The sequence below is a fragment of the Didymosphaeria variabile genome (assembly GCF_027946475.1).
Source record: "Didymosphaeria variabile strain IMI 356815 chromosome Unknown scaffold_3, whole genome shotgun sequence".
Taxonomy (NCBI): Eukaryota; Fungi; Ascomycota; class Dothideomycetes; order Pleosporales; family Didymosphaeriaceae; genus Didymosphaeria; species Didymosphaeria variabile.
This window is the reverse complement of record NW_026611622.1, coordinates 1,384,792-1,411,344: the sequence shown is the minus strand read 5'-3', so window position 1 is coordinate 1,411,344 and position 26,553 is coordinate 1,384,792. Positions and strand designations below refer to the sequence as shown.

The 26,553-nt window shown below is 52.7% G+C and overlaps 11 protein-coding genes across 11 annotated transcripts; 3 read left to right on the top strand and 8 right to left on the bottom strand.

Moving 5' to 3' along the window:
• Positions 1–1,048: 1,048 nt before the first annotated feature.
• On the top strand, positions 1,049–3,341 carry N0V89_003823 (uncharacterized protein; the record flags this gene model as incomplete). Its single annotated transcript, XM_056212620.1, has 4 exons — positions 1,049–1,576; positions 1,626–2,272; positions 2,321–2,683; positions 2,768–3,341. The coding sequence occupies 4 exons, from the start codon at positions 1,049–1,051 to the stop codon at positions 3,339–3,341; spliced, it is 2,112 nt and encodes a 703-aa protein (XP_056072928.1).
• Positions 3,342–4,538: 1,197 nt separating this feature from the next.
• On the bottom strand, positions 4,539–6,060 carry PDA1 (alpha subunit of pyruvate dehydrogenase; the record flags this gene model as incomplete). Its single annotated transcript, XM_056212619.1, has 5 exons — positions 4,539–4,853; positions 4,905–5,140; positions 5,192–5,646; positions 5,714–5,847; positions 5,926–6,060. The coding sequence occupies 5 exons, from the start codon at positions 6,058–6,060 to the stop codon at positions 4,539–4,541; spliced, it is 1,275 nt and encodes a 424-aa protein (XP_056072927.1).
• Positions 6,061–6,594: 534 nt separating this feature from the next.
• HEM15 (ferrochelatase hem15) lies at positions 6,595–7,928 on the bottom strand (the record flags this gene model as incomplete). Its single annotated transcript, XM_056212618.1, has 2 exons — positions 6,595–7,647; positions 7,695–7,928. 2 exons carry the CDS (start codon positions 7,926–7,928, stop codon positions 6,595–6,597), a joined length of 1,287 nt encoding a protein of 428 aa, XP_056072926.1.
• A 415-nt stretch (positions 7,929–8,343) lies between these two features.
• KU70 (ATP-dependent DNA helicase II subunit 1) lies at positions 8,344–10,380 on the top strand (the record flags this gene model as incomplete). Its single annotated transcript, XM_056212617.1, has 2 exons — positions 8,344–8,409; positions 8,461–10,380. The coding sequence occupies 2 exons, from the start codon at positions 8,344–8,346 to the stop codon at positions 10,378–10,380; spliced, it is 1,986 nt and encodes a 661-aa protein (XP_056072925.1).
• A 1,580-nt stretch (positions 10,381–11,960) lies between these two features.
• N0V89_003819 (uncharacterized protein) lies at positions 11,961–13,141 on the top strand (the record flags this gene model as incomplete). The annotated part of the gene is made up of 3 exons (XM_056212616.1): positions 11,961–12,044; positions 12,097–12,562; positions 12,609–13,141. The coding sequence occupies 3 exons, from the start codon at positions 11,961–11,963 to the stop codon at positions 13,139–13,141; spliced, it is 1,083 nt and encodes a 360-aa protein (XP_056072924.1).
• Positions 13,142–13,308: 167 nt separating this feature from the next.
• On the bottom strand, positions 13,309–13,824 carry N0V89_003818 (uncharacterized protein; the record flags this gene model as incomplete). Its single annotated transcript, XM_056212615.1, has 1 exon — positions 13,309–13,824. One exon carries the CDS (start codon positions 13,822–13,824, stop codon positions 13,309–13,311), a length of 516 nt encoding a protein of 171 aa, XP_056072923.1.
• A 1,178-nt stretch (positions 13,825–15,002) lies between these two features.
• N0V89_003817 (uncharacterized protein) lies at positions 15,003–16,007 on the bottom strand (the record flags this gene model as incomplete). The annotated part of the gene is made up of 1 exon (XM_056212614.1): positions 15,003–16,007. The coding sequence occupies one exon, from the start codon at positions 16,005–16,007 to the stop codon at positions 15,003–15,005; it is 1,005 nt and encodes a 334-aa protein (XP_056072922.1).
• Positions 16,008–16,489: 482 nt separating this feature from the next.
• On the bottom strand, positions 16,490–18,149 carry N0V89_003816 (uncharacterized protein; the record flags this gene model as incomplete). Its single annotated transcript, XM_056212613.1, has 3 exons — positions 16,490–17,640; positions 17,702–18,091; positions 18,146–18,149. 3 exons carry the CDS (start codon positions 18,147–18,149, stop codon positions 16,490–16,492), a joined length of 1,545 nt encoding a protein of 514 aa, XP_056072921.1.
• Positions 18,150–19,594: 1,445 nt separating this feature from the next.
• Positions 19,595–20,815, bottom strand: ZCF27_2 (Zcf27p; the record flags this gene model as incomplete). The annotated part of the gene is made up of 1 exon (XM_056212612.1): positions 19,595–20,815. One exon carries the CDS (start codon positions 20,813–20,815, stop codon positions 19,595–19,597), a length of 1,221 nt encoding a protein of 406 aa, XP_056072920.1.
• Positions 20,816–22,966: 2,151 nt separating this feature from the next.
• PIC2_1 (Cu/Pi carrier) lies at positions 22,967–24,142 on the bottom strand (the record flags this gene model as incomplete). The annotated part of the gene is made up of 5 exons (XM_056212611.1): positions 22,967–22,990; positions 23,044–23,231; positions 23,286–23,865; positions 23,952–23,992; positions 24,043–24,142. The coding sequence occupies 5 exons, from the start codon at positions 24,140–24,142 to the stop codon at positions 22,967–22,969; spliced, it is 933 nt and encodes a 310-aa protein (XP_056072919.1).
• A 760-nt stretch (positions 24,143–24,902) lies between these two features.
• Positions 24,903–26,361, bottom strand: N0V89_003813 (uncharacterized protein; the record flags this gene model as incomplete). Its single annotated transcript, XM_056212610.1, has 3 exons — positions 24,903–25,077; positions 25,438–26,259; positions 26,309–26,361. The coding sequence occupies 3 exons, from the start codon at positions 26,359–26,361 to the stop codon at positions 24,903–24,905; spliced, it is 1,050 nt and encodes a 349-aa protein (XP_056072918.1).
• Between the last annotated feature and the right edge of the window lie 192 nt (positions 26,362–26,553).

Here is a 26,553-nt window from a genome sequence, read left to right as displayed (position 1 = left end):
GCTCGCGGTGGAACGCATGCTCGAGGCTCGTGGTACAGTACGGAGCGAAACAAGTCTGGCAAAACGTGGAAAATGTCGGACCGATAGTAACATTTGAATGGAAGTGACGGTGTAATCGATGGATCCCTACCTTCGCAGCATGTTGAGCTTCACAGTGCAAAGCAGACGACGTTCCCTTACGGCCGCCAACATTCGCATCGCTCGATCGTTGTTGGGGCTCGGTAGAGAAACTTGATCAACCGGGCGAGTCGGGGGTCTGAAAGGGCCGATTGCAAGGTGACGTGCTGACACAACTTTGTGTACACCGAGAAGACTCAGTATCTAAGCATAACTTGCTTTGAGAAGGTGAAAGTTCCGGTCGCCGTGAGGCACTGAGGCGAGAGAGTGAGATGTGCACCAACACGTTCCCCTGACAGAGCTTCGCGGGAGCGGGCGTTTGACGTTATAGTCATAGTTCTATAAATGGCAACTCGTTGGTTCAAACTGCTTCACGGCACACACACGGGCAGTTGGGGGAAGGGGGGCGCAAGTCATCTGGCGCCATTATGTCTCTACAAGACATGGGAAATGCAGGGGCCAGACGAGGCGTTGTGGACTCTAGAGTCTAGAGGATGGAAGGGCACATGCAGGCGTTCATCTTAGGCTTGGCGGACGAGGTGACCAAGGAAGCATGATCTTACCCTACTCTCCCCTCGTCACCCCAATCGTCGGCAAGCGTGGTGGTTCGCACGCGACGATCGCAGCTTGGTGGAGAAGTCACATTGCTGTGCCCACCCATTTCCGGCACCCTACACGCCCTCACCGCATCGCATCGCAGCCCAGCTGGCTTCTGCCGCCGAGCGACCTCACCGCCCGCCCCGACATCTCGAAACACTAGCAGCCCGGCCGCCGCCAGAAGGCCCTCCTGCGTCGTTCTTTCAGGAAGGCAGTTCTGTTGTACTATACCCACGACCCCGTGATCCAACCAGCGCACGTTGCGCCCGCAGTGCACTCGCAGAGCCTGCCCGTCGCCGCCAGACACACGCTCCGCCCGGGCTGCTCTACCACCATGGACCAAGGAGACTACTTCCAACCGCTGGCTCGCCGGCCAGACGACCAGAATATGCCCGAAGCCTCCAACGACTCCGACACAGACATGGGCGCATCGGCGTCCGCGTCGTCGGCGGCCATGCGCCCCGGTAACATGTTCGTCTCGCCCACGGCTCACTCCCGCAAGCAGAGCCGCATGTCTCGCTCCTCCGCACCGCGCCCCATAATAACACCCACGAGTCCGCTCTCCTCGACCATTCCGCACAACACGCTTCCTTCTGCACCGGCGTCTCCGCCGACGCCCGCTCCCAGTCCGACCCCCACCCAGCGGGTGCCGGACTGGAGCACCGCTGCCGAACATGAGGACTCGCAGATTAAGAACACGCGCGTGCTGTTCAGCGATATGAATAGGCCCGAGCGGCTGCGCCTGCTTGGGGAGCTGCTCAACTTGTGCGACAGCCATGAGCTGAGCTTTGTCGCCGAGTTTGTCAGCCCGAGGCTGAAGAAGGACCCCTTCATGGTGCTGCCCACAGAACTCTGCTTCAGGGTAGGTAAATTTCCGTGGCATGACGGGTTACACTCTGACATAAGTCTAGATATTAGAATGCGTCGACGACCCCACAACTCTCGCCCGCGCTTCACAGGTCTCAAAGAAGTGGCGCGAACTTGTGAACGACGACACCGCTTGGCGGTTACTTTGCCAAAAGTTTTCATACAGGGGCTTGTCAAGAGAAGAGAGGAGTGAGGAGGACGATCCTGGCGACGAAGAGGACTCGTCCAAGTCGCAATGGTTACAGCCCAGCCGTGCCTCGCGCTCCGAAGACACGGCTATGAAGGAGCAGCTGGACGGCGCCAATTCAAATGCAGCAGGAGAAGGGTTACGGACGCAGAGCCTGGATCGCACGTCCAAGAGGAAGGAGATATCACAGAGGTCGAAGGCTACCACGTATCGGTCGCATTTCAAGCAGCGGTACCAGGTCGAGACGGCATGGCGTCAGGGTGGCCACTGCGATGCGCGACAGATTACACCGGAGCAGGGCGTTGTCACGAGCCTGCATTTGACCAAAAAATACATCGTCGTGGCCCTGGATAATGCCAAAATACACGTCTTCGACACTGAGGGCTATCACCAAAAGACGTTACAAGGGCACGTCATGGGGGTGTGGGCAATGGTACCCTGGGGTGATCTACTGGTCAGCGGAGGATGTGATCGCGATGTGCGAGTCTGGAATCTCGCGACAGGGTCAGTTGTCCTCTCACAGCCCGGACAGGGCTCTAACATTCGATATAGTTATCCGCAGTTCACACTTCGGGGGCACACCTCTACCGTGCGCTGCCTCAAGATGTCCGACGCACACACGGCCATCTCAGGATCGCGAGATACCACCCTCCGGATATGGGATCTGAAAAAGGGCCTTTGCAAGCACGTCCTCATCGGGCACCAGGCCAGCGTCCGCTGCCTCGAGATTCACGGCGATATTGTTGTGTCTGGGTCCTACGATACGACTGCTAAGATCTGGAGCATCAGCGAGGGCAAGTGCCTGCGTACCCTTACCGGCCACTTCAGCCAAATCTATGCTATTGCCTTCGACGGGAAAAAGATTGCGACGGGAAGCTTGGACACGAGCGTCAGGATCTGGGATCCGACTGACGGGTGAGTTTATTTGTGACCCGCAGTGATCAATTGTCACTGCTGTGCTTGTGTCTAGTCATTTGCTAATTTGTGCTCGTGATGTAGGAAATGCTTGGCTGTGTTACAAGGACACACGTCGCTCGTAGGCCAGTTGCAGATGCGCGAGGATATACTCGTCACGGGAGGCTCGGACGGCTCTGTCAGGGTATGGAGTCTTGCCGATTATCAGCCCATTCATCGACTAGCGGCACACGACAATAGCGTTACGAGTCTGCAGTTCGACAACACGCGTATCGTTAGCGGCGGGTCCGACGGCCGTGTCAAAGTCTGGGATCTCAAGAAGGGGACGCTCGTCCGCGAACTTAGCACGCCTGCAGAAGCAGTGTGGCGGGTTGTGTTTGAGGAAGAGAAGGCTGTGATCATGGCTGCGAGGGGGGGAAGGACCATCATGGAGGTATGGTCTTTTGCGCCCCCAGAAGATGACTTTGAAGACTTTCGGTCCTCTTCTCCCATGAGCATGCCTGACCACAGCTCTGACGACCTCTACGCACATCCTCCTACTCGGCCTGTATCTGCTCTTCCTTCTGCTGCTTCCGCACCCGCCTTGCAACAGGTGCCGAGCCCGAATCCCGCTACCGATACCGATACCCCCATGCCCGACGCGGGAATGCCCGCATAGCGTGCGCGAACACGGGTGTATACGCAACGACCCCTTTCCTCTCGGCCTCGTCATGGACCATCTCATCGCGCTCGTACTCTTCTGGAACGCCTAGCTCGACGTCGGTCATACCGGTGATCAATCTGACCGGGACCTCGCCTGCCGCCGCCGCCGCCGCAACGCGGATCACTGCGAATACTCTAAGACCCAAACGCTCAGTATCACTAGGTGGTCAACGTTGAGGGGTCGACGTCGTTTGGGTACTTTCATGATGCGGACGCTGGCTTCGGGCTGATTGTATTGTGCCGGTGTGGTGTACAAAAGAGGCGGCTTATTTTTTATGATGGCCGATGTTGCTTTGAATGGAGAGCAATGATACCCCAACATTTGTTGTAATCTTGGCTGTGCCGTCAGTGGGTGGCAGGCAGCTCACGACGGACACGATATGATATTCTTTCACAAGACTGTACTTAGGCATTTCTGAGGCGTTGGTTGCTGCATTGTACGCGGTATGGCTATACCGCGGCAGAAGTATCGTTATCCATTTCAACAGTAGGGACACGGCGGGGAAAAGATGGGAAACGGGGTCAGGTGTTGAGAGATGAATCAATAGAACATTACTTCAACTGTCTGTGTCGTGCTTTCCCCTGTGAATATAGTTTGTCATGTTGATCTTAAATGCCACTTTAATGCCCATATAAATTGTATATGCTATTTTTCATATGGAGAACGGAATGTCCTTCAGCTCTTCATAAGGGCCATGCCCTTGCTCAAGATAGGATTTAAGCTTGTGGGAGCCAGACCTTGGACTGAATGACTCGGTGGCCTTCGAGCAGACTACAGTCCTAGGGACGGGTTTCACACGTGTGTTGTTTGGATCATTCCTCGGAATTAAGGTTACCCCGCCGTAAGTTCTGTCCTTGTGAATCTGGTTATGGGGGGTTTGACATCGCAAAAAGTGACCATCGCAATCTGCTATTTGGCGGTCTTGACCAGTGACACATCGCATCAACTGCAATCCCCACTCCAGTTCACAGAAAAGACTCTATTTCGCTATTCCGCTATTCCAAGGGGTAATACGACCTAAAATTACCCACACATCCGCTGCTAATATCCACAAGGCCTAAGTGCTTGCCCCCGCACAAGGTGATATATTACAAGCTCCCTCGTCCTCCCCACATCCTCATGTTCTCCTCCTCATCAATCACTACGACACGTTTAAGTCCGGGCAGGAGCCTCCTTCTCTTTGCCCAAATCCGCCTCGGTATAGTAGAAGTTCTCCTCGGGAATTCTGCCGCGCAGGAACTCAGGCTCGGAGCCACGGACGTAGATGTCCTCGAAAAGGACCTTGGGGACCGCGTCGGGCACCGCCATCTTCTCGGCTTCAGCAACTTCGGCATCGACGTTGGCGCGGGCCTCCTTGTCAATAGTCTTGAGCTCCTCCTCGGTGACGACGCTCCAGTCTAGAAGCTTCTGCTTCAGTCCGGCAATGGGGTCGTTGGTGCTGCGCATACGCTGGATTTCCTCACGGGTCTGACTGACGGTTAGCCATGGTAGACAAATTTGAGAGAGTTGGAATCATACGCGGTAGGTAGTTCCCGGGTCGGACATGGAGTGACCTCCGTATCGGTAGGTGACGAACTCGTAGACGAGGGGTCCCTTTCCGGCGGCACACCATTCCTTGCCGAACTTGGTGGCGGCCTTGACGGCGAGGACGTCCATACCATTGATCTTCAGACCCGGGATGTATTGGCCACGCTTGTAGTAGTCGGTGAGGGCGGAGGAGCGGTTAGCTGCGGTACCCATACCGTACTTGTTGTCTAAGTCTCATTAGCAAGCAAATCTTCTCGGGCTATATGATAATCACATACTCTCGCAAGCGAAGATGATAGGGAGGTTCCACAGCTTGGCCATGTTGTAGGCCTCGAAGACCTGACCCTGGTTGGAGGCACCGTCTCCGTACAGAGCAAGGGTAACGTTCTTCTTGTTCTCGTAGTGGTTTGCGAAAGCGATACCGGCGCCGACGGGAACCTGCGCACCGACGATACCATTACCGCCGTAGAATCCAGGGGCGAACATGTGCATAGATCCACCCTTTCCGTAGGCGATTCCCTCTCTCCGGCCAAGCAATTCACCGATGATGGACTTGACAGTTCCGCCGCGCATAAGAGCGAAGCCGTGGCAACGGTAGGCGGTGATGAGATGGTCGGCGCGCTCGATAGCATGCTCGATACCGACAGCGACAGCCTCCTGACCGGTGGACAAGTGGCAGAAACCGCGGATCTTCTTCTCCTTGTAGAGCCTGTCGGCGGCCATCTCCATGCGTCTGGAATCTATATTAGGATCCATTCTTCGGCGTCTACCGGATAGGTATGGAAAGGGACAGTTCGTACCGTACAGCGACCATGTCATAGTACATCTGCTTCAGCTCGGCCTTCGTGGTGTCGAGCGTGTACGCCGGCGGGTCAAGCTCATAAGTCTCGAAGCTCTCGTCGGAGAGGCGGACCTCGAAAGGCTTGTCATCCTCCTGCAACATGTCAATCATCCACTCTTCCCATCATTCATCCAACCTAGCACCAGTTGCACCGGTCTGGTGAGTGCGTACCTTCGGCACCTCCTCGGCGTGCGACGAAGCGGCATCCGTGGTGACGGTCCTGAAGGCAGGGCGCGCGGCGGCAGGGACGAAGACATTGCGCCGAAGCGGCGACGCAATGCTCCTCCTGATGGTCCTTGACAACATGGTGACGATGATGCCGAGGAGAGGAAGGGAGCGACGGCGGTGGTGAGAGAGGGTTGTAGAAGCTTGAGCTGTTGGTGAGCAAAACTTTGGTTGAATGTTGGGTCGCCGGGTTTCAAACGCTTGGCGGCCCTAGTTCCCCGATTGTTGTGCGCCGACCATGCAAGCAACAACACGGAATGATTGAGCAGGTCTTCCATTTTAAAGTTGGTCTTCAAGCTCACTGAAAACATGCAATGCCCTGCTATACCGAGTAAATACATGCCTGTGCTATAGATGCTCTGCCACCAACAACTCGTTCTGTGGCCGTCCATTTCAATGTGGTGTCAGTGCATCCTGGCTTATCACCGCGCACTCATGATTCAAATTCCACTGTTCCCCAGTGCAGAGTGGATGTTAACGAAGATCGAAAAGTAACTCTACGGTAAGTCGAAAAAAAAGCAACCTCAAAAGAAAAAAATCAATTCCGCTATGCCAATTGGTCTTCTATGCCATACAGTAATGTACATTTGATCCATTCTGCAATTAAGCTCTCGCTCATACGGTAAGAGGTTCTATAAGCTGGTTTTGGCCAGCAAAGAACTCCTTCTGCGCCAAGCACCGCTCACTTACACATCCCGGACATCTCAGTGTCATCTGCCGACTGCAAGCGATTCCGGAGTGCAGGTGCGTCTTCGCAATATCGGCAAGACCTTGAATGAAGACAGGATTGTCGTTCAGGCTCTCTACACGCTTTACGCCCTCGTGACCCTCCGCGTCTTCGCCAATGACTTCTTTGTCCAATTCGTACAGTGTCTCGATGTGGTCGCTCGTAAAAGCAATGGGAATGAGGATGAGGTCGGTATTGCCCTTCTTCATGAGGTTCTTGACGGTGTCGGACGTCTGCGCTCCAAGCCAGGGCTGCGGACCGACTTGCGATTGCCAGACGAGTCGGTATTGATACTTCATGCCCAATCGCTGGTTCACAGCATGCACTGTTGCTGCCACCTCGGCCGGGTAAGGGTCGCCGCGGTTGACCACACTCATAGGAAGACTGTGCGCCGAGTAAAGTAACACAACGTTGTCTCTTCGCTCTGGTGGGTACTCTTGTAGCGTCTTCTCGATGTTTTGAGCAAAGGCTTCGACAAGCCCCGGGTGCGTCGGCCAACGGTCGATCACACTCCACTTGATTGAGCCTTCTGGGTCGACCTCTCCCGTCGCCCTCTTGCCCTCCAACCTTTGTCGCCACTTCCATAACTCATTGAGCGATGAGCCAGTCGTCGAACACGAGTATTGCGGGTATTGTGTAAATGCGACAGCGCGGCCACCCTTGCCACCACCGAAACCATCTGCGAGCAATTGCTGGTACATTTGTTCCGTCAATGGATTCGCATACCGGAAGGCGACATATGGTTTATGCGGTGCGGTCTCCGGCGAGGTTTGGTCCAGTATCTTACACATCTCGGCGGCCTGGTACTCTGACCATTTCCGGATGGGAGACCCTCCGCCAATCTCCGCATATTGTTTCTGGATTTTGGGTGTACGTCTTCGTGCGATATATGGTCCAATATAGTTTTGTAGGCGTCCCAAGGGTATTAAGTCGGCATCGGACTACAGCGGTTAGCTTTTAAAGGTTGACCGTCCAGGTCATGACGTACAAACAAGTTGCTCAGGAAACTGTGAACTTCATCAGTCGTCGACGGCCCGCCCATGTTCATGAAAACCATGGCAGTGGGGCCTTTTGAGCCGGCGGAGCTCTGCGTAACCGGCGGGGGAGCGACTGTCGCATTGCCTCTTCTCCAGCGCTGGGTACACGGTGACAAGACCGAGATGGCGGGTGAGGTCCACGTCGCACGCTTCACAGCGTGTGATAAAGGCGATCGCATCGCCATTGTAAGGTACGAGGAAGAAGAGCAGCCTCGAGGCATTATGGGAGAATGTTTGTCGCAAGGGCCAGACGCGCCATGTGAATAATGGCCGCTTGATGACGAGTGGCCAATGCGGAGCTTGCGACTGGAGCAGAGCCCACGATCGGAGATGTGGATCGTAGGCGGATCGCGGGAGGACCGACGTCATGTGAGCACGCGGGAGGCTAGCTAGGCAGGTGCGCGCTGCTGCCTGAGAAGGAGCCACCGCGCCGCAAAGCAAACACAAACTCGCGATTCTCTGCAGTGTCTCTTGCGCTACTCATGCTCCGCCACAAAGACTTCACATAGGATATAGGGACGAAAGGCGCTCAATTGCGCCGTCCACGATCAAATTCCGCACTCCGCAATCCTGCGATAGCGGCGCATCACACCTGCAAGCATGGCCGACACACAGGACAATCGGCCTGGCGAGGAGGAAGATGAGGAGGAGGAGATTGACGATGCCGTATGTGCAGGCCTGCGAATCTAGTCAGAACTATATGTTGACGCGCAACAGAGCTACAAGACTATCAAAGATGCCGTTCTCTTTGCCATCGATATCAGCGCATCCATGCTGGAACGTCCCCCGCTATCGGACGACAAGAAAGCCGAACGCGATTCTCCGGCATCTGCTGCCCTCAAATGTGCATATCATCTCATGCAGCAGCGCATCATCTCGAACCCAAAAGACATGATGGGTATACTATTGTACGGGACAGAGAAGACGGACCTGAAGGATGGTGACAACACCTTCCAACATTGTTATCTATTAGCAGATCTGGACGTACCAAGCGCACAAGACGTAAAGCAGCTGCGAGATCTGCTAGAGAATGAGGGAGAGGCGCAGGAGATTCTGAAGCCCGCAAAAGAAGCACCCACCATTGCCTCGGTGCTGTTCTGCGCAAATCAAATCTTCACAACAAAGGCTCCCAATTTCTCTTCACGAAGACTCTTCCTGGTCACTGACAACGACAGCCCGGCCACGATCAAGCAGGACAAGGACACGGCAATAACACGAGCCCGCGATTTGTATGATTTGGGATGTACAATCGACCTGTTCCCGATCTCAAAGCCAGACCACGGCTTCGATCGGACACGGTTCTATGACGATCTGGTATATCCCACGTCTCCATCAGATCCGGACGCACCTGTAGCAATTCCAACCACTACCAAAGTCGCAAAGAGCGGCGATGGCCTCACTCTTCTTAAACAGCTTCTTTCTTCAATAAATTCCAAAGCTGCGCCTCGAAGAGCGCTGTTCAGCCTCCCGCTTGAGCTTGGACCGGGTCTGCGAATTGGTGTGAAAGGCTTTATCTTGATCAAGCGCCAAGAGCACGTCAAGTCGTGCTACGTCTGGGTCGGCGGCGAGAAACCGCAAATCGTACAAAGCTCCACATCGCACATGGCTGATGACACAGCCCGCGTAGTCGAGAAGACCGAACTACGCAAAGCCTACAAGTTCGGTGGCGACACCATAACTTTTACTCCAGAAGAGTTCACTCAAATTCGCCAATGTTTCGGCGAGCCTATCATTCGTATTGTTGGCTTCAAGCCGCTCTCGCTTCTCCCTCTCTGGGCCAACATAGGCAAAGCAACCTTCGTGTACCCCTCCGAGGCTGACTTCATCGGCTCAACACGCGTCTTCTCCGCTCTCCAGCAGAAGCTTATCAAGTCTAAGAAAATGGCATTAACTTGGTTCGTGGCACGCAAGAACGCGTCTCCTGTCATGGCGGCCATCATTCCGGGCGAAGAGCGCTACGATGAGAATGGCGAGCAGACAATGCCACCGGGACTGTGGCTCGTTCCACTACCATTCGCAGATGATATCCGCCATTGCCCCGAGCAGCCCGCAGAACCACGCACAACAGATGAACTGACAGACAAAACGCGCATCATCATCGAGCAGCTACAACTACCAAAGGGTGTCTACGACCCAAGCAAGTATCCCAATCCGGACCTACAGTGGTTTTACCGCATCTTGCAGGCCATGGCTCTCGAAGAAGAGGTTCCTACTAAACCGGATGATAAGACGCTACCCAAGTACAAGCAGATCGATAAACGCGCAGGTGAATACATACAAGCATATGGTGAGGAATTTGAGAAAGTGTTCGCCACCGTTGCTCGCTCCTCGATAACCTCACGCCCGAAGGCCGCGGCGAAGAAGCGGCCTGCAGCAGCAGCAGCGGCAGATGACGACGAGGACGACGAACCGAAGCCAAAAAAACGTGTCAAGAAGGAGCCTAAAGTGAAGAATGAAGACGGGGATGACGGTGTGACGGACCAGCAGATGGCTGATATAAATGATAAAGGCCAGATCAGTAAGCAGACTGTTGCTGTATTGAAGGAGTACCTAGCTGCGAGGGGACAGGCAGTCAGCGGGAAGAAAGCGGATCTCATTGAGCGAGTGCAGGAGTATCTGGAGGATAAAGGGCTGTAAGAGAACTGTGGCTCACACGTAAAGCGGCGTGGCGTTTTGGCGGCGTTTTGGCGATAGATGGCATACATCGTGTGATGGTGCCGCCTGGCTATGAATTACGACATGGGATTCATATATGTTGTCAATCAGTCGGATGATACACTACCTATACTACCATATCATTCCTACCAAAAGCTCCTACAACTACGTTCGAGCGACCTTCTCAGGGAACTCATACGCATGCCCACCCGCCAACTCAGGCATGTCCTGGTACCCTCCACCATCATACCCTGTTTGCCGTCTAAACCCATCCACTTTCGCTGCCTGCTAAATTCAGCGAACAGTGGAATGAACTGCATAGCGGAGTCGGCCCTCTCTTCAGAACTCGGCATGGGCTGGAGCTATGCTGTTGTGCTTCTCATGTTCAAATGTTGGAGATTGGCGAGTGTTGTACATAATCATATGTAAAGGTATTTTACTCCGAAAGGTTCTTTTTGCGAGTGGTGGTGTGCTTGGGTGAACAGAGCGCGAGGCTGCACCTTACATGCCCATGAACGAGGAGCTGTGGGGGCGGAAGACACGGCTCGGCAGTGATGAAGTATGCCATTGTGAAGCACCCTGCTCGTGGATGCTTTCTTGACCGAAATGTAATGGCCAGCGAGGTCTTTTACAAAGTAAGCCTGTACTGATGATGCCAACGAGTCAGCCTAGTAGCCCCACCCAATCCGGGTAGATCCGAAGCTAACAGTCGATCGACCCATTTCACTAGCATTCTTCTTGTGCTCTTCTCCAATATTCATGGAAACTTCATCTCTCTCACATTTCTTTCGTATCACCTTCACTGGCGGGTCGACTAAGCATCTGATCTCATGAGACAGGTTCCGTCAGAAACCGATCAATATCCGGAAATGTAGCACCAAGGAGAAGAGGCTCTTGCTATAAGATACGTCATTGGCGGCAACACCACAATGTCATGGTGTAGTGAATGTATCGCGTAGATTTCGGGTCGCTATGTATGCTTCTTGTGTGTAAGTTGCGTGGTCGTATGGACGTTGTATGCTCGACACGGAAATCGCCACCTGTAAGTAAGCCTTGCACTTACCATAGGTATCCTGAATGACCAAAAGCAAATCTCCACGTCTGCGACCTAGCCTTATAGCAACCGGATTTTTATTATGGACCTTGAGTCTCTTTCCGTCTGTAAGCCCATGGTTTGGTGGGTGTTCTTCAATCAATCGGATGGCGCCAATGTCCGGCGGACACAGCCCCTGCTCCCAAAAGGGGCATCGCGCATACTATAAGATCAGTTCTCGCACGGGAGCACAGCTCCGCAATACATCCGTGGCTGAATAAATGTCCTGTAACAAGGTTTAGTAGCCGATAGAATGGCCATACTGTTTCACTTACCTCGGGCTTCGAAGGTGGCGAGGCTCTCTCGAGCGACGAAGAACAAGAGGAAGGGGACGCCGATGTTCTCGGTCCTACTCGTCTTCAACCAAGTGAAATGACTTTCCGGACGTCCGACGCATATATGTAAGCGTTCCATACCCTACATCACTTGTCTTTGGAACCGTCAGCCAGACCCGACAATAAGAACAGCCATGCCTGAGCTCACGCCTGCACAGGTCGCCGCGGCGGAAGACAGGATTAGGAATGCTGGCAGAATCCCCATGTTGTCTCTGGAAGTAAGTGCCACGATAGATCTTGCGCTTTCCAGGCGATACTAATTACTGGCAGCTGTCTCTCGGACTCCTTTTTGGTCTTGCATTGTTGGCATGCATTGGTCGCGTGGCAATCCGCCTTTCATCGCGCGGACGCCTCACCCTAGACGATGGGCTTCTCATCTTCGCTTTTGTGTGCCTCGCCTTTAGCACCGGCATCATGTACAAGATAGCACCCAATTACTACATTGTACAAGCATTGATTCGAGGCGACCCGGCCGCTAAGATCATTGTTTCAGGGCAAGGGCTCCGGAAGCTCACTGCGCATTACAATTGGACGTTCGCGAACCTCGTACTTTCATGGACAGCTGTTTTCGCCGTAAAGGGCAGTTACTTCGCGCTCTTCTACCCGATGATGAGCGTCATGTCAAAGCATGTGATATGGTTCTACTGGGCTGCAGCAGCCTTCTCCGCCGCCTCCTGGTTCGTTCTGGCCTTTGGATCCAACTTTATTCTCTGTAAAGAACTTGGAACTGCAGCGGGTAAGCCAAAGATCATCTGGTAATGGCCATCTCTAATCAGAAGCAGTGAAATGTTACTTCAACAACAGCAAACACGGCATGCTCACCCTCCTTGCTGTGACCGCCACTCTCGACGGCCTGACCGATCTCACCATCGTCGTCATCCCGATATTTATTCTCCGCAAATCCACAATGCGAGGGACTGTCAGACTCGGTGTCGGTGCATTCCTCATGCTCTCGGTCTTCATGCTCATCTGCTCCATCATCCGCGCCGCTGGGGTATACTACCAAGGAATCATTGATTGCCGATGGCAGTCATATTGGTGCCATGTCGAGGCTTGCATTGCAGTGATCATGGGATCTTTGACGGTGTATCGCTCGACCTTGGTCGGTTCCAATGAGGTCCCGAATAAGATGCAGTCATATCTTTACAAGTGGTTTGGGATCACGTCGGACCAGAGCCAGGACGATATGTCGGTCTTGATGCAGAATGCTGCGAAGAAGGGCATGCAGCCAGAGCCGGACAGTTCGAGCGAGGAGACACTTGTGGGCACGTACAACGATGAGAGCAAGTCGACTGTATCTGTAAAACATGTATAAGTATATCCCTTAATGTATATCTCCTTATGTCATTGCCATGGATGCCATCGCGCTATGGTCAACCATGCTTCTATCGCATCAGTGTGAGGCCCCGCCGAATATAAAGTACACAGAAAAACTCATCCTCTCAGCCTCCAAGCACGCTCCCAATAATCTCACTAGCAGTCTCAATCTGCTTCCCCCTCCTTCACCGTCTCTTTATACACAGTCAACCCCGTTGCCACGATAACATCCACAAGATAATCATCACACGGCACCAGGATCTCCAGCCTCGGCTCCTTCCCACTCCCACTATCAATCTTCGTCTTGAACTTTGCCAGCACCGTCCCATTCTGATCCTTAAGCTTCTGGTCGCTTCCTGAGCCTGAAGGAAACCAGCTCAGCTTCCCTATTGGCCCAGGGAACTCTCGTCGTAGTTGCAGTGACTCCCAGCTGGCTTTGATCTTGATGAGATTGTAGCGGTCGATCAGGTTGATGGTGGAGGTGCCGGTCAAGGAGGATGTGGATGAGGTGAAGAAGGGTTCTTGGTGACCGTTGGGATGGATGCGGTAGACGGAGAGGCTTGGCTTTGAGTGTTTTGCGGCGGTGACTGCGAAGATAGGCGTGCGCATTCCTTGAGCATTCTCGATGTATATTGTGTTGCGTGCATCGGGACCGATGAATGTGAGGTTGGGTGTGGTCATGGTTTGGGGTCGAGAGCTGAAGATTGTCATGGTATGAGATGAGTCTGGAGGCTGTACAGAAGTTGTGGAAGAATTGTCCTACGAATACTTTAAGATAGTTTAAGTTCCCGGTATACTACTTAGCAAAACACGAAGACTCAGACTCTACTTTATATTACTCGCTGTTGCATTGCCTCGCTTTGTAGACGTAAGTGGGTACTCGGCCACTTCGCATTAACACGACAGATTAGGAACATCATAGTGCCAAGTGCCATTCCGCTGAAGATCTCCATAAGGTTCCTGGCTATGTGCTTTTAGTTGGGGTCTGTGGCCCAATGAGCTCACGTCTAGGTGATTCACAAGTCAGCCCGGCTACTTGCACTGTTTTGTCCGTTTACGGTTAGCGCGGGAAACGCGAACATAACGTTTGTACCGCTTGAAAGCGTCAAACTGTAATGAACAATTCGAAATTCGAAATGCTCGATTACATGTTACGTTGATAGGATCTCGGCGTTCGACACCCTAGTCTCCTACCCACTGCAATTTATTGCTACGTGGATGATGCCGGGTTATAATTGACAAAACTCTAAAGATGTTTTGTGTGGATGTAATTTTTGGCTCCACGGGATGGTCACACCTACTGAAGCTCAAGCTGAAAGAGGAATACGATGCTTTCCGGTGCTAAGTCTGCAGGTAGCGACGATCTCCAAAAGGCCGCCAGCGGGGTACACGGCGCACGATTGATTCGATGTCGCGTCTTTCGCGTTGGCGTTGCACAACAGCTTGGGCATCTACATCTGGACGAGACTGCAATGCATGAACGAGTTGTTGCAATACGGTCTTGGAATCATCAAGTTGTTGCGCTCGGTTCTCTACCTCATCGTACTTGCGCTCGAGGTCAGTCGCGCGCTGTGATCTCGTAGACGCATTGTGTTTTGGACTCCACTCGACCGGCGCAATTCTAGCGCTACTATGCTGTTTGTGTCGCCAGAATGGGTGGGAGAAGTAAGGAACTATGAACGTTTGGATGCGAAAACGAGGTTGTTCATGCCGCAGCCAGACCAGTATGAATTGTAACCAAGACAATCAATTACTCGCGATCCTGGACATCTCACCCACAACACAATTACCAGAGTGTCCCATGTAGATCTACAGCTACCTCTACGTTACGAGCTAGCAGGAAAATCCATCATGTATTATCATCGTCGCCCGTATACCAAGGCCTGCTGCGCCTGTGGTGACAGAGTCTGTTTACGGCCACTTTCCCACGAAGAGTCATGCTCTCTTTTGGTGCCAATATTGAGACTCGTTGGATCAAGCTGATCATCTACAGTTGTCGTAGTCGTCGACAAAGGCTGCAACCATTCACTATCCGGTCGTGCCACCAATCTCGCGTTTGAGTAGGCCATCTCAAGTGATAAAACAGTGCCGGCGCGATACCTGTCACCAGCCGTTCCTACGACGAGCGCAAGGTCAGCAGTGCCCGAGCCGGTCAGATCCAATGGCAGCAAGAGCTGGGCTCCTTCTTTACCGAGCCTGGGATACCATTGGGGAATGGCAAGCTTATAGTTCCGGCGTAATCGCTTCAGAGTCCGGGCCACGGCCGCATCGAGTCCCATTCTCGCTCTACAAGGGTGCTTTTGCAGATCGAGTGGAAAGCGGTCGAGATTATCGACCAGGACATGAGCGTAGTCCAATACGAGTTGTCGACGGTAATCGTAAACCAGATCAGCCGAAGCAGTTACGTACTCGGCCATGTTGGGTGGAATGCTAAAATTGTTCATAAAATCGCGATCCGATTCTACAACCCATCTGATGAAGAGCCAGTCCTGCTTCCCTGCCTGTGCCTTTCTGTTTCTGTGGAAAAAGCCAAAGATCTTCTGCTCGTGTAAATCTAGGAGACCGGTGTTGAAGGTCACGTATTCTCCATTATCGGAAATTGTAATCTTCTCCTGGATCACAAGCCGCTGATAAGTATACGATATGTAATTGTTGAGGATCTGATTTTCTGGTGTCGCAGGTGTGCCATCAGCCTTTGTTCCAGTCCAGTCTTCCTTTTCAGCTAGATGAGCCAGTTCGGAGAGGACATTAGGCCACGCCCTACTTTGCGCCTCAATTTGTGGAAGTGTGGGACCTCTGTACGGAAAGAACGCGAACTCCTTGAGCAGCTTCGGAAAGTCGGATGCAGTCCCGTGTCCAGCCATCCTATGCACTGGCTCTCGGACAATATGTGTAACAACCCCTTTTGCTGGGTAAACAGTAATTCAACTAGAAGACGTGCTATCGTAGTACCGAGATATGTAGAGGCTGGGAGCGGGGTGGCTGGCACGCTTAGCACCTGGGCAATTAGCGCTAAGCCTAGAATGGCAGAATGTTAAGACGCCTTATCGTAATACTGGCGAGTTCAGTAAAGATAGAAAGCATGTCGGATTACTTTCAACGTCTGAGAATGCTGTTCGATCAAAGACTGATTCTACAAAGGGCCTCCAAGACGCTCGTTTGCAGGGAACAAAAGTTTACCTGAAGCCAACACAGAACTCAAATGAGCAGAGTGATTGCAAAGATTGCTACGCAGACTGGGATGTATTCCCTACATCCGAATGAACCATTGTACTTTTAGACTTGCTGACTAGAATCTTCAGTGCTTCGAAACATCTGGAAGACCTTCCACGGCCTCATTTACCGACTATTTCTCCTGCGGCTTCGCCTCATAATGCAGGCTCATCCCACGAACGACGCTACCCTTTCGACTATGCGGTGTCTCTTCATCAGCACCCGAGGACATGCCCACACCCATCTGCTCCTGCAGCCTCGCGAAGTTCTTCTCCGCCTCCCAGTTCCAGATACTGTCGGCGGCGAAGAGCAAGTCGATCTCCTCAAGGGTTCGCTGGTTCGTCTCGGGATACAGGGCCCACACAATAGGAATGGTAAGCGCATTGCAAGCCGCAAAAATGTAAAGGGTCTTCTCGTTGAGCGCCTTAAACATGATGGGGCACAGAAGCGTAAGCCATCCGTTGCCAATGGACCAGCCCACAACGCCCCAAGCATTTCCTTTCGCGCGCACTTCGAGTGGGAAGATCTCGGCTGGGTAGAGCCATGGGACTGTCAGCCAAGTCGCACCAAAGACGAACGTGAAGATGAAGACCATGGATACAGCAGCGTCTCCGTACGCCGAAGCCTTGCTGAGGTTGCCTTCTAGGGTGCCCTGTTGGCCCAGGTATGAGAAGCCGCCAGCGAGTGCCATAGCAATGCCTTGTCCTACTGCGCCCCAGTAAAGTGTCCAGCGTCGTCCAATCTTGTCAAGCGTGAATACACATATCAGCGTGCTGAACATGTAGAAGATGTTGTTGAGACCCGCGATCCATTGGCGCTTGGAAGGGGACATGCCGGCGATGCCAAAGATGGTCGGAGCATATATTGTAACTCCCGCGATTCCTACCCACTCCTGTAGGATCTGAAGCCAGATCACCAACTGCACACGTCTTCCCGTATGAAGCTTTCCCGAGCCGATGCCGAACAGCATGTGGATGTATGACTGAGGCCCCTTGCGTCCGGAGCGTTCGATTTCGCAGGAGGTCACAATGTCCTGGAATTCGGCTTCTGCCTTCTCTTTGTCTGCTCCAGTGTTTCCACGGAGCCTCCCGAGGATATAACGTGCTTCGTCTTCACGACCAACTTTGACTAGCCATCGGGGACTCTCGGGGAAGAAGATGACCAAGCCCATAAGCGCGAGAAGCATGGGGATCTGGAAAGCGATGGGGAAGCGCCAGATGAAGGACGAAGTTCCGTCGCCGTAGAATGAGCATCCATATTCGATCCAATAGGCCAATACAACACCTGGACCGGAATTAATTGGACATTCCCAGAAGCGATGGCAAGGACATGTGAAGAGACATACCAAAGATGTTGAGTGTAAACTCGATAGCAACGAACTGGCCACGCGACGTATGCTCGGCGGTCTCGGTCGCCCACACAGGGATGATCGCGTTCAGAATTCCAGTCCCCCAGCCATTGACGAGCCGTGCGCAGATCATCCATTGGTGGTCCATGGCAGAGGTCTGAAGTGCTGCGCCAACAACTGCGATGGCTGCTCCTACGAAGACGGCTTTTATACGCCCAAAGCGGTCTCCGAACCAGCCGCCGCCGAGAGCACCCACGAGCGTACCCAGGTAGTAAACAGAGACGATACCGCCTTGCAGAATGTCGTTAGTAACGACTACACCGCCGTCTTCTCCCTTGTGGCCGAAGCCCATGCGTGTGTAGTAATCGTAGGCGGTATTGACGCCACCTGATGCTCAGACTTAGCTATACTCGCCGACGTGGTTATGTGAAGATGTCTCACCCATCATTCCCTGATCGTACCCAAAGAACAGGATGGAAAGACCGGCGACGCAATTAATGCTAGCATGTCTCGTCAGCGATTGTACAAAGCGTTGACAAAGGCAATCCTACGCAATGAGCAATGCTCGCTTTTCCAAGCGATGCACCACATTAAGCTTGTGAATCTTGTCCATGATGAGCTAGGACCGAGGTCTCTGGTGGTATCAAAGACGAGATGGGAAGACGATCGTCCCCTGCGAAAGAGGTGGTAGCACAGAGCCATGCAGGCGATGGTGTCCTTATAAGCTTCGACAATGGGTCATGACCTAGCGCCATCATGTTTCCTGCGGCTCTGGGAGCAAGCGCAGTGTGGAGATGGGTCCCCGCATAACAGTCTCCCTGTTAGCTGCGGGGTTCCCAGCCGTGACCTTCGCATCTTAATTCAGCCAAGCTGGTTTGGCACAGCTCTTGAAATGGCTTGGCGATGTGCAAGACGTACGGTCTCGAAAGCCAGATATTTTCTACTGGTCTCCATTGGCCGGGGCTGTTCGGAGACTCTGAGGGCGTGCTGCGGGAAGGTTGCTCACTGTGACCGGCGTCCACGCTAACTTTTCCATCCGCCTCACGTGCCGAGCTACTGCACATGGGGCAGAGCTGATTGGACGGGGCTATTCGGACAAAGTACCAGCCCCTCTGGTGGAATAACGTCTCTCGCGGGGGTATCATTCGACGTCCGCGGCGCTATCGATGGCTTGTTGCCGCTGACGCATACGAAATGACCCTCGATTCGATGCCACAGCAGGGAACAAGTATCTTTCCCAAAACACGCTATGTGGTTCCGTCGCATTGCACGCGACTCCAAGTATTGAGCGTATGTGAACCACCACAAAAAACGAGTACTTTCTTCGCATTTGTCGTCGTCGCGTTGTCTCTGAATCTATCAACGGCATGAAATCGGTATTTGCAGTTGTCCATGGATGTCCTCTAGAATCTGACGGGATGCTTTGAGATCAGGTGCCTCGTTCTCCCAAAATCTCAAAGTAGCTATCGACGCTTGCACGCTTTCACTACATTGCTCTTCAGAAAGCACTTCAATGTCTGCCCGTCGCCCTGCAAGCAGGAGAAGAGCACACGCGAAGCTTTGTCGTGACATCAGCCACGTGCCGTGATGGCGATGGCGTATGTTCCACTGCTGAATCAGCTTCGAGCAGGTCATTGCATGCAATGCAACCGACGGCTGGAGGGCGCTTTCCTCGGAACGATCATAAACGCTCTTCTGGTATATCATTCTGTACAAGAAGGGGCGATAAATGCGCTCTTTGATCTCCAAAACTCGGGCCTGGAGGTGAAACGCAAGTTCATCATCGGCGGCGGTACTGCCAATGTCGAAGGAGATCACGCTGGGTAGAGCACGGTGCCTGTATCAAATTTAGCAGGGATTTGAGGAGAACGACCGTTTCTGGGACCAAACTTACCATTCTACGAGCTGTCTGTCCAGCTCTTCGACTGTATGAACGAGGGCGGAGAACGTGAACTCAAGCCACGCAACTTCATTCCTTTTGTAAAACAGTTCAATGACGCGTTGTAAAAGCCTTCGAGCTGCAATATCTGCCAGATAGTAGTACCACCCGCGTTCGAACTCGTTCTGTGTCCATGCCGAATGCATCGACTGTGGAGACTCCGCCTCTACCTCGGTATACATGCGGTACCATTCCTCTGTGCTAGTTGCCGAAGGTGGCGGCGGAAAGGCACTTGTGTAATTTAATTTCGTCAAGCCTGAGGAAGGGAACCGTATCTCGATAGATACCTCGTGTTCTGATTTTAAGCACGACCAGTACAACCGACTTGCCCTGGCTTTACCAAGCTGGCTTTCGGTGATGTAGTATTCGGTACGCATCCAGGTCAATGTTTGAAACGTTACACATGCCCGGTTGAATGAAATGGCGGCCTGGAGAGGTCGCAGGGAGTACATCTCGTACACACCAGACATGAAATGACATTCAGTGGCAAGCAGCGTATCTTTGAGTAGACCGATTCGTTTGCGCGAGGCAGTGTAATATGCTTCTGCCGTGTGGTATCCCGTAGTGGTGGATAAGCTGCTTTCCGAAAGGATCGGATTGTCTGATGATGCGTTGTTCTCACGTATAGGGCGACAGGCAAAGGTGGAGGATATCGCAGCAAGCGCGCAAACAGTAAGAACCAGACAGCTAGATGCTTCCCAATCAAACCCACGGTCGACCACAGCTTTAGCCATGCTTCGCAGGTAGTTTGGATCGAATATAGGGTTCTTGACGTGAACGTTCAGAAGGAAAGCTTCAACAAGATGTGGTACGTCTTCTTCGCGTATGGCAGGACTGCATTGCGAGGCTTGCCGAGGATCCTCGAAGGTGTTTCGGAGTGAGTCGTCGTTGACTCTAGGTGAAGTAGGCGTTCCAGACAAGTCATCGCTAGGTAGTGTAGGGTCAAATATCAATGCCTCAATCCAACGGCGGTCGTATTTACCTGCGAAGATCGGCCACGCCAGCACATCTTCGCTCGAGCCGAAGTATTCGTGTCGAGGAACTTGGGGTAATTGTGTCGAGCTATCAGGCGTAGAAGTCCGCCCAATGACCGGATTGTGAAGGAGAGGATCTTGCGCATCCCCATTGGAACCATCGAGAGATGGCAGAGGGGCAACAGAGGCATCGTCCATTGGTTGATCATAGCTGTTGTTGGGCACTCCCGATTCAACCAATCTGATTAGATGCTCCAGACGTCGGAGAATGTGACTTGGGGGGCTGAATTGAGGTTAAGGTTTGCAATAGCGACAATGGAATGAGGACGCACATACGGTTCAGTAGCTGCCTGGTCCTGGTAGACACATTCTGCGCCAAGCTCGCCACATTTCGAGCAAATCGGACGGTTGTTATCACATTTTGTCTTGCGAGTGCGACAAAGGTGGCAAGCAGTGGCTGAGCGCTTGCGTTGGAATTCTGCTTTATGGGCTACCCAGCTATTGGATGGTGGTATTTTCCTCTTCTTGATAATACCGGGAGATTGTTCTTTGGAAGATGCGCGCTCCATGGATTTCGAAAGATGGAAACGAGATGTGGGATCACGCGGAAGTGGAGAGCCTAGGTGAGTTGCTATTCAGGCCTAGTGTGTTGTCCTGTTGTGGGAAAGTGCGTCTTCCTCCTCGGACACCACGGCGCTCAGCGCATTCTTGTACTATTGGTGCGTTCGTCAACATGGCATCTGCAACGACTGTGGAGGCCAATTGTCAAGAAACAACTTTGGTCTCAGCACAATCTCTAACGATTTTATGTTCCTTGTGCTGACGCCGTATTTGACAGTCAAAGTCCCCTTAGGATGCATGAATTTCGGAATTGACTCTAGTACTCGCATACAATTTTGCTTCGGACAGTGGCAAGTCAAGCGAACAAGGTGCATATGGTATAGAGGTCTGAATCAATGAGTATCAAGGTGAGCGGTGTAAATTGGTGTAAGGCTTACAAAAACAGGCTAGCTCACGTCGGCTAGCCTAAAACACCGCCTCACAAGATCTCGACCCTTTGAAAATTACCAAGATTGAGACATACCACGATCTCTCTTTGTACTTCAGGAAGAAAAAATGACGGGAGAGAACTTATCATACTGGTAGTTTAAGGAATCCCCAACAACACATCGACGCCTAGAAGATGACCACCCCCTCAACAATCCCCTCCCAAGAAGACATACTCTCCACATTCGACGACCTAGTTGCAACAGGCAACATCTCGTTTGGCACCTACCACACTATCAAGCACGATACCGGCGGCTACCCCGTAAATTGCTTCAATTCCCTTTCCAACCACCAGACTAAATCCACTAAAGCTCGAATTTCGCATCTGTCCTGCCTTTTCCCGCAAACCAAACACCATTGGTGCCAAACTAGATTCTACTTACGCCAACCTCCAGCAATGGGGCCCAGGCAGCGACCTTTACTGCCCTGATCCCCGGATGAAGCTTTCTCAGCTAAACGGCACCCACGACCTTGCATTCAACATGTTCTGCGTCGACCGGCCCCAATTCCTTCTCCTGACACTAGATTCCTACCGCCGGCAATCCGAACTCCTAGACGCCGCAGATTTTCAAGCTGCGCTGGACATGCTTTCGATCCCTGGCATCGGCTCTGAGCTATACGTTATATTCAACGGCGGAAAAGAGGCAGGGTGTAGTAGGGTGCATAAGCATCTTCAAGGCCTACGTGGCCCGCCACCTGCTTTTAAGAATTTCATTACAGAGGAGCTGAGGGAAACGGTGCCGTTTCAGTTCTTCGCGCATTGTTTTGAGAAGGGGTTTGGGGCTATGACGGGAACGCAGGTGGTGGTTGTCTATCTGGGGTTGATTGAGCAGGCAAAAGAGGCGCTGGGCTTACCGAAGACTTCGATAGTCTGCCCGCATGGCCTCTTCATGTGGGAAGATTGGTTGGTCGTGATTCCTAGGCGGACGTCTGGTGTTGAGGGTACGAGGGCTAGTGCGGCCACGGCGGGGATGTTGGGGTCTGTCTGGTTGAGCGAAGAGGGGCCAGTGAAGGATTGGGTGGGTTTAGGTTTAAGAGAGGTATTGGGCGAGCTTGGGGTACTGCCTTGAGGACGCATAAGTGTAGTGGGAAGGTGGTGTGGATAGAATGGATCGATAGTTAGATAGATTTAATAATGATTACGATCAACATAACCTCCCAGAGCCATTTCACAGTGCAAACTCCGGGCGCCTGGCACAAGAGTCCTCCCTTATGCTTTGCTGAAATCCGAATATACCTGTCTCGTCCTACTAGCACCATGCTAGTTATCTAAACATTGAAGAGCAAGTTTCCTGGCCTTGTCTAGTGGCCACCAGTTGTGGGCAACTGCAATTGTTCGTTAGGTCGTACACTGTGAGCTTCGCAGATGAAGAACTTACGCCGAGGTAAACCTTGAACGAATCGTAAATGAGCCACTGGAATGCCGTCAAAGTACCAATCATGAAGATACGAACAGGCAGACCGTTCCAAAGACCGGCGAAACCAATCTTTCCGTAAATTCTGGTCATCGCCTGACCAGCGCCTTCACCAGCTTTGCGGTCAGAGTTTAGCTTCGAAACCATGACATCTATAGCGTGTTAGCCTATTCCGCACCAATTTTAGTCAACGTGGGAGGACATACCTGCAGGATGCGAGATAACCGCACATCCAATACCGGCGATGTAGCCGCCCAAGAACGAGACACCAGTCTGCTGCAAGGAATTGTATGACTCCTTTGGCTTTCCGAGATACTTGTAGATCTGCTCCACCGTCTTCTCAAACGTGGTAAACTTCACCATGGTATATGGGATCTGCCGTCCCCACAAAGGGTATAATCCCTTGTACAGCCCAGCAACGCCCTCCTGGCTTACCACCTTGCCCCAGCCTTCCCTCAAGCTATGCGCAAACGGCGGCAGCGTAGTCTGCATGCGGACCTTGATGGCTTCGAGCGGGCACAGCGCGATATCGGCCAAAAACTCGGCGGAGGCGGAGGCAGCGAGGTAGACCACTGTTTTATTGGCATTCGGCGCAAGCTTGTCACCGTATAGGTACTTGAAGACCTCGTAGAAGCCGTACTTTCCGGCGCCCTGAAGCGAGTAGCCGACGAAAGTGGGTGTCCAGCCAAAGAAGACACCGCGGAGACCCTCTTTAGAGTAAATCATCCGCCAAGCTTGTGTGTTAGATTTATAGAGTTTGTCGTCAACTTGCCGACGACATTTAACCTAGGGTGCGCTCATTAGCACACACGCTCTCGAAACGCCAGTCCAGGCCCCCCAGTTCCGGCTTTTACGAAGAAACAGCAACATACAAGATCTAGAGGTGTGACCATGGTATGTGTAGGACCACAAGCTGTGGTTGTTAGCACAAAGAACATCCGCGGACAATTTATCTTATCATACCAATAATACCGCCCATTGTGCAAGCAGCGAAATACGATCCAGAGAACAGTTCAATCTTCCTCTGCGCGCCTCTCTCGGCCTTTCCACTTGTGCTCGCCATTGCTGCTATGTTTCAATCGCGAGTTTTTCGTGACTTCTAGAGCGCAGCTCTTATCCGATAGCTATCGCGTCGCGTGTCGCGTGCCCTGTTGTCTGTCTTGGAGCTCTGCTTCCTGATGTCGAGTTGACTGGGGTATCAATTGAGGTCAGGAGAAGTCGTAGAACCGCCGAACGAGAATATCGAGGTGAACATACACAAGTTTGAGGCTGTATGGTATTTATCGCAAGCTTGGTAGCGCATGGGAAGCTCCCCGCACCCATCCGTCGTGATGACGTCGTCCGCTTAATGGACGCGCTAGTACCGCTGACAATGGCACGTCAGCAGCGGAGAACCAGGAAGGCAGGGCGCGCTTCCGCCCAGTGAACTCGTACGAACATCAATTTCTGGCTTTGTCTCCATGGAAAATCGGCAACTTGCGTTATTTTGCGATGATAGCTCGTACGGAAGAGCGAATGGCTCCGAATTCTCTGCGTTTGTCGTGAGCTATTGTCCTCTACTAGGGCTAAGGCGATTCATCTTCTTTCTGTTCCACAATAAAACTGGGCAGGGAATTCATCAATTCACAGGTAAGCGCACCATTATGATACTTATTGTACATATCTACACCATGCCTCCAAATAGATCCATTCCCCACCTATACAAACATGAGCATGTCAAAAGGTGTTCTACAATATTTGGTATCATCCTGAACACCGCTCAGTCATTAATCCATTTTCCCTTTTCCAAATGACGCAAAAGCCAACGCCGAAGAAATGCTGCTCTAATGGTGGTGTCCGACCTGAGTGAAGAGCGGTACGAGCATACCGGACAAAACGATGGCTATATCGGACTTGGAGAGACCGTTCGAGGGCGAGGTGTGGTGGTCGATGTAGCCGTTGATGACAGGCTCTTCGTGGGAATTTGTGGCTTCGGTCATAGAGTGCATGGCCACGTACCTATTGTGGTCAGCATTCTCGAGCCTATACAGATACGGCACGATACTCACAAAAATGTTCCACCGGAGAACAACAATACCCATCCAGTCGTCCATGCCAGACCGTCATCGCCGCCCAGTCGCCCGCGGCCGAGTAGGTGCACAATGGACCAGGTTAACACTGCACCTGCGGGTGCTGCTAGGCTAAACATGGCGAGGTGTGTCCGTATTCTTCGCTTCGAAAAGCCCTGCTTCAGTAATACAGAAGTGAGACCAAATGCAGCGGGAGCTTTGTGTAGCATGATAGCGAAGAAGATGACGAGGGATAGCGAAGTAGAAGGAGCGGTCGAAGACGCCCCCCAATGCGATACCATCAGCGCACGAATGGATCACCAGTCCGATGGTAGTCGCCGATGAGCGTGGAGGCTTCGATACATGCGGCGGAAGAGGTGTAAGCGGCTCTGGTGGTGGAGAACCTGGAGTCAGTGCGTTCAAACTCATCGAAGACGAATTGTGTGGTCCTCGATGAAGATTTGATAGCGATATGTGCAGCGACTGGTATTGCGACTTTGCGTTCGAGAGCGCTTCTGGAAGGTGATCCACAACAAACATGAGAATGAATCCGAGTATCAGCGCAACGCCAATGTAACCGTGAGGCCCTTCCATGTCTGCTGATACTGGCGTCGTCTCTTGCTCGCCCTCTTCGGGCCCATGTACGCGCGTATGTCCCTCCTTGTGGCCTTCGGTCGAGTCGTCATCGCCGCCCTTCTGGGGTTGTGCGTGCTCCTCCTCCGCCTTGCCCTTCTGCTCCATGGTTTTCTTATCTGAAGCGCGCTGCTTGTAGCTGTCCGGAGGCGTGTCCGGCGTCCTCTTCACGATAATACTGGCCGCGCCAGGGGCTTTGATGGCACCAGTCTTTGTAAAATCTGTTCGCAGTGCTTCCGCTCTGACATGATCCGGCACGAACTCGGTAGGGTTGACAGCTCCTTTTTGTTGGGTATGTCCAGAAGGGATCTTGGGCTGCGGGTGCGGTACGTCATGGGCGTGGGTCTTAATGGCGGCACCGTACATTGTCTCGACGCCCTCTGGTATAATAACAATGAGCGATGCGCCTACGAGAACGCCGGTGCCGAGCAACGAAACGGTGCGGATCTGGCGCGGAGACAGGTTAAAGGAGAGCGGTAGTATGCCGGCCAGAAAGGAGCTGCCGCAGTCAATATTTGTATGAGGATATATGAATGTACCGTACTCACGCAATTCCCATGATGGCGCTCAGGGCGAGCAGCATAAACAGACCGTCCCACATGGCTGGCGGCTGACCCGTGTCGGGCTGTCTCAGACGAGAGCGAACGTGCAAGACAGAGAAGAAAGACTGGGCAATATTGGGGAAATGTCGTTGTCATTACTTGCGGCCCTGTCGCAAGATGCGTGGGTGGCTGCTCGGGAAGGGGCTGAGGCTCGATGAGCGGAAAGGCAGCGAAGGAGCAGTTGACTGTAC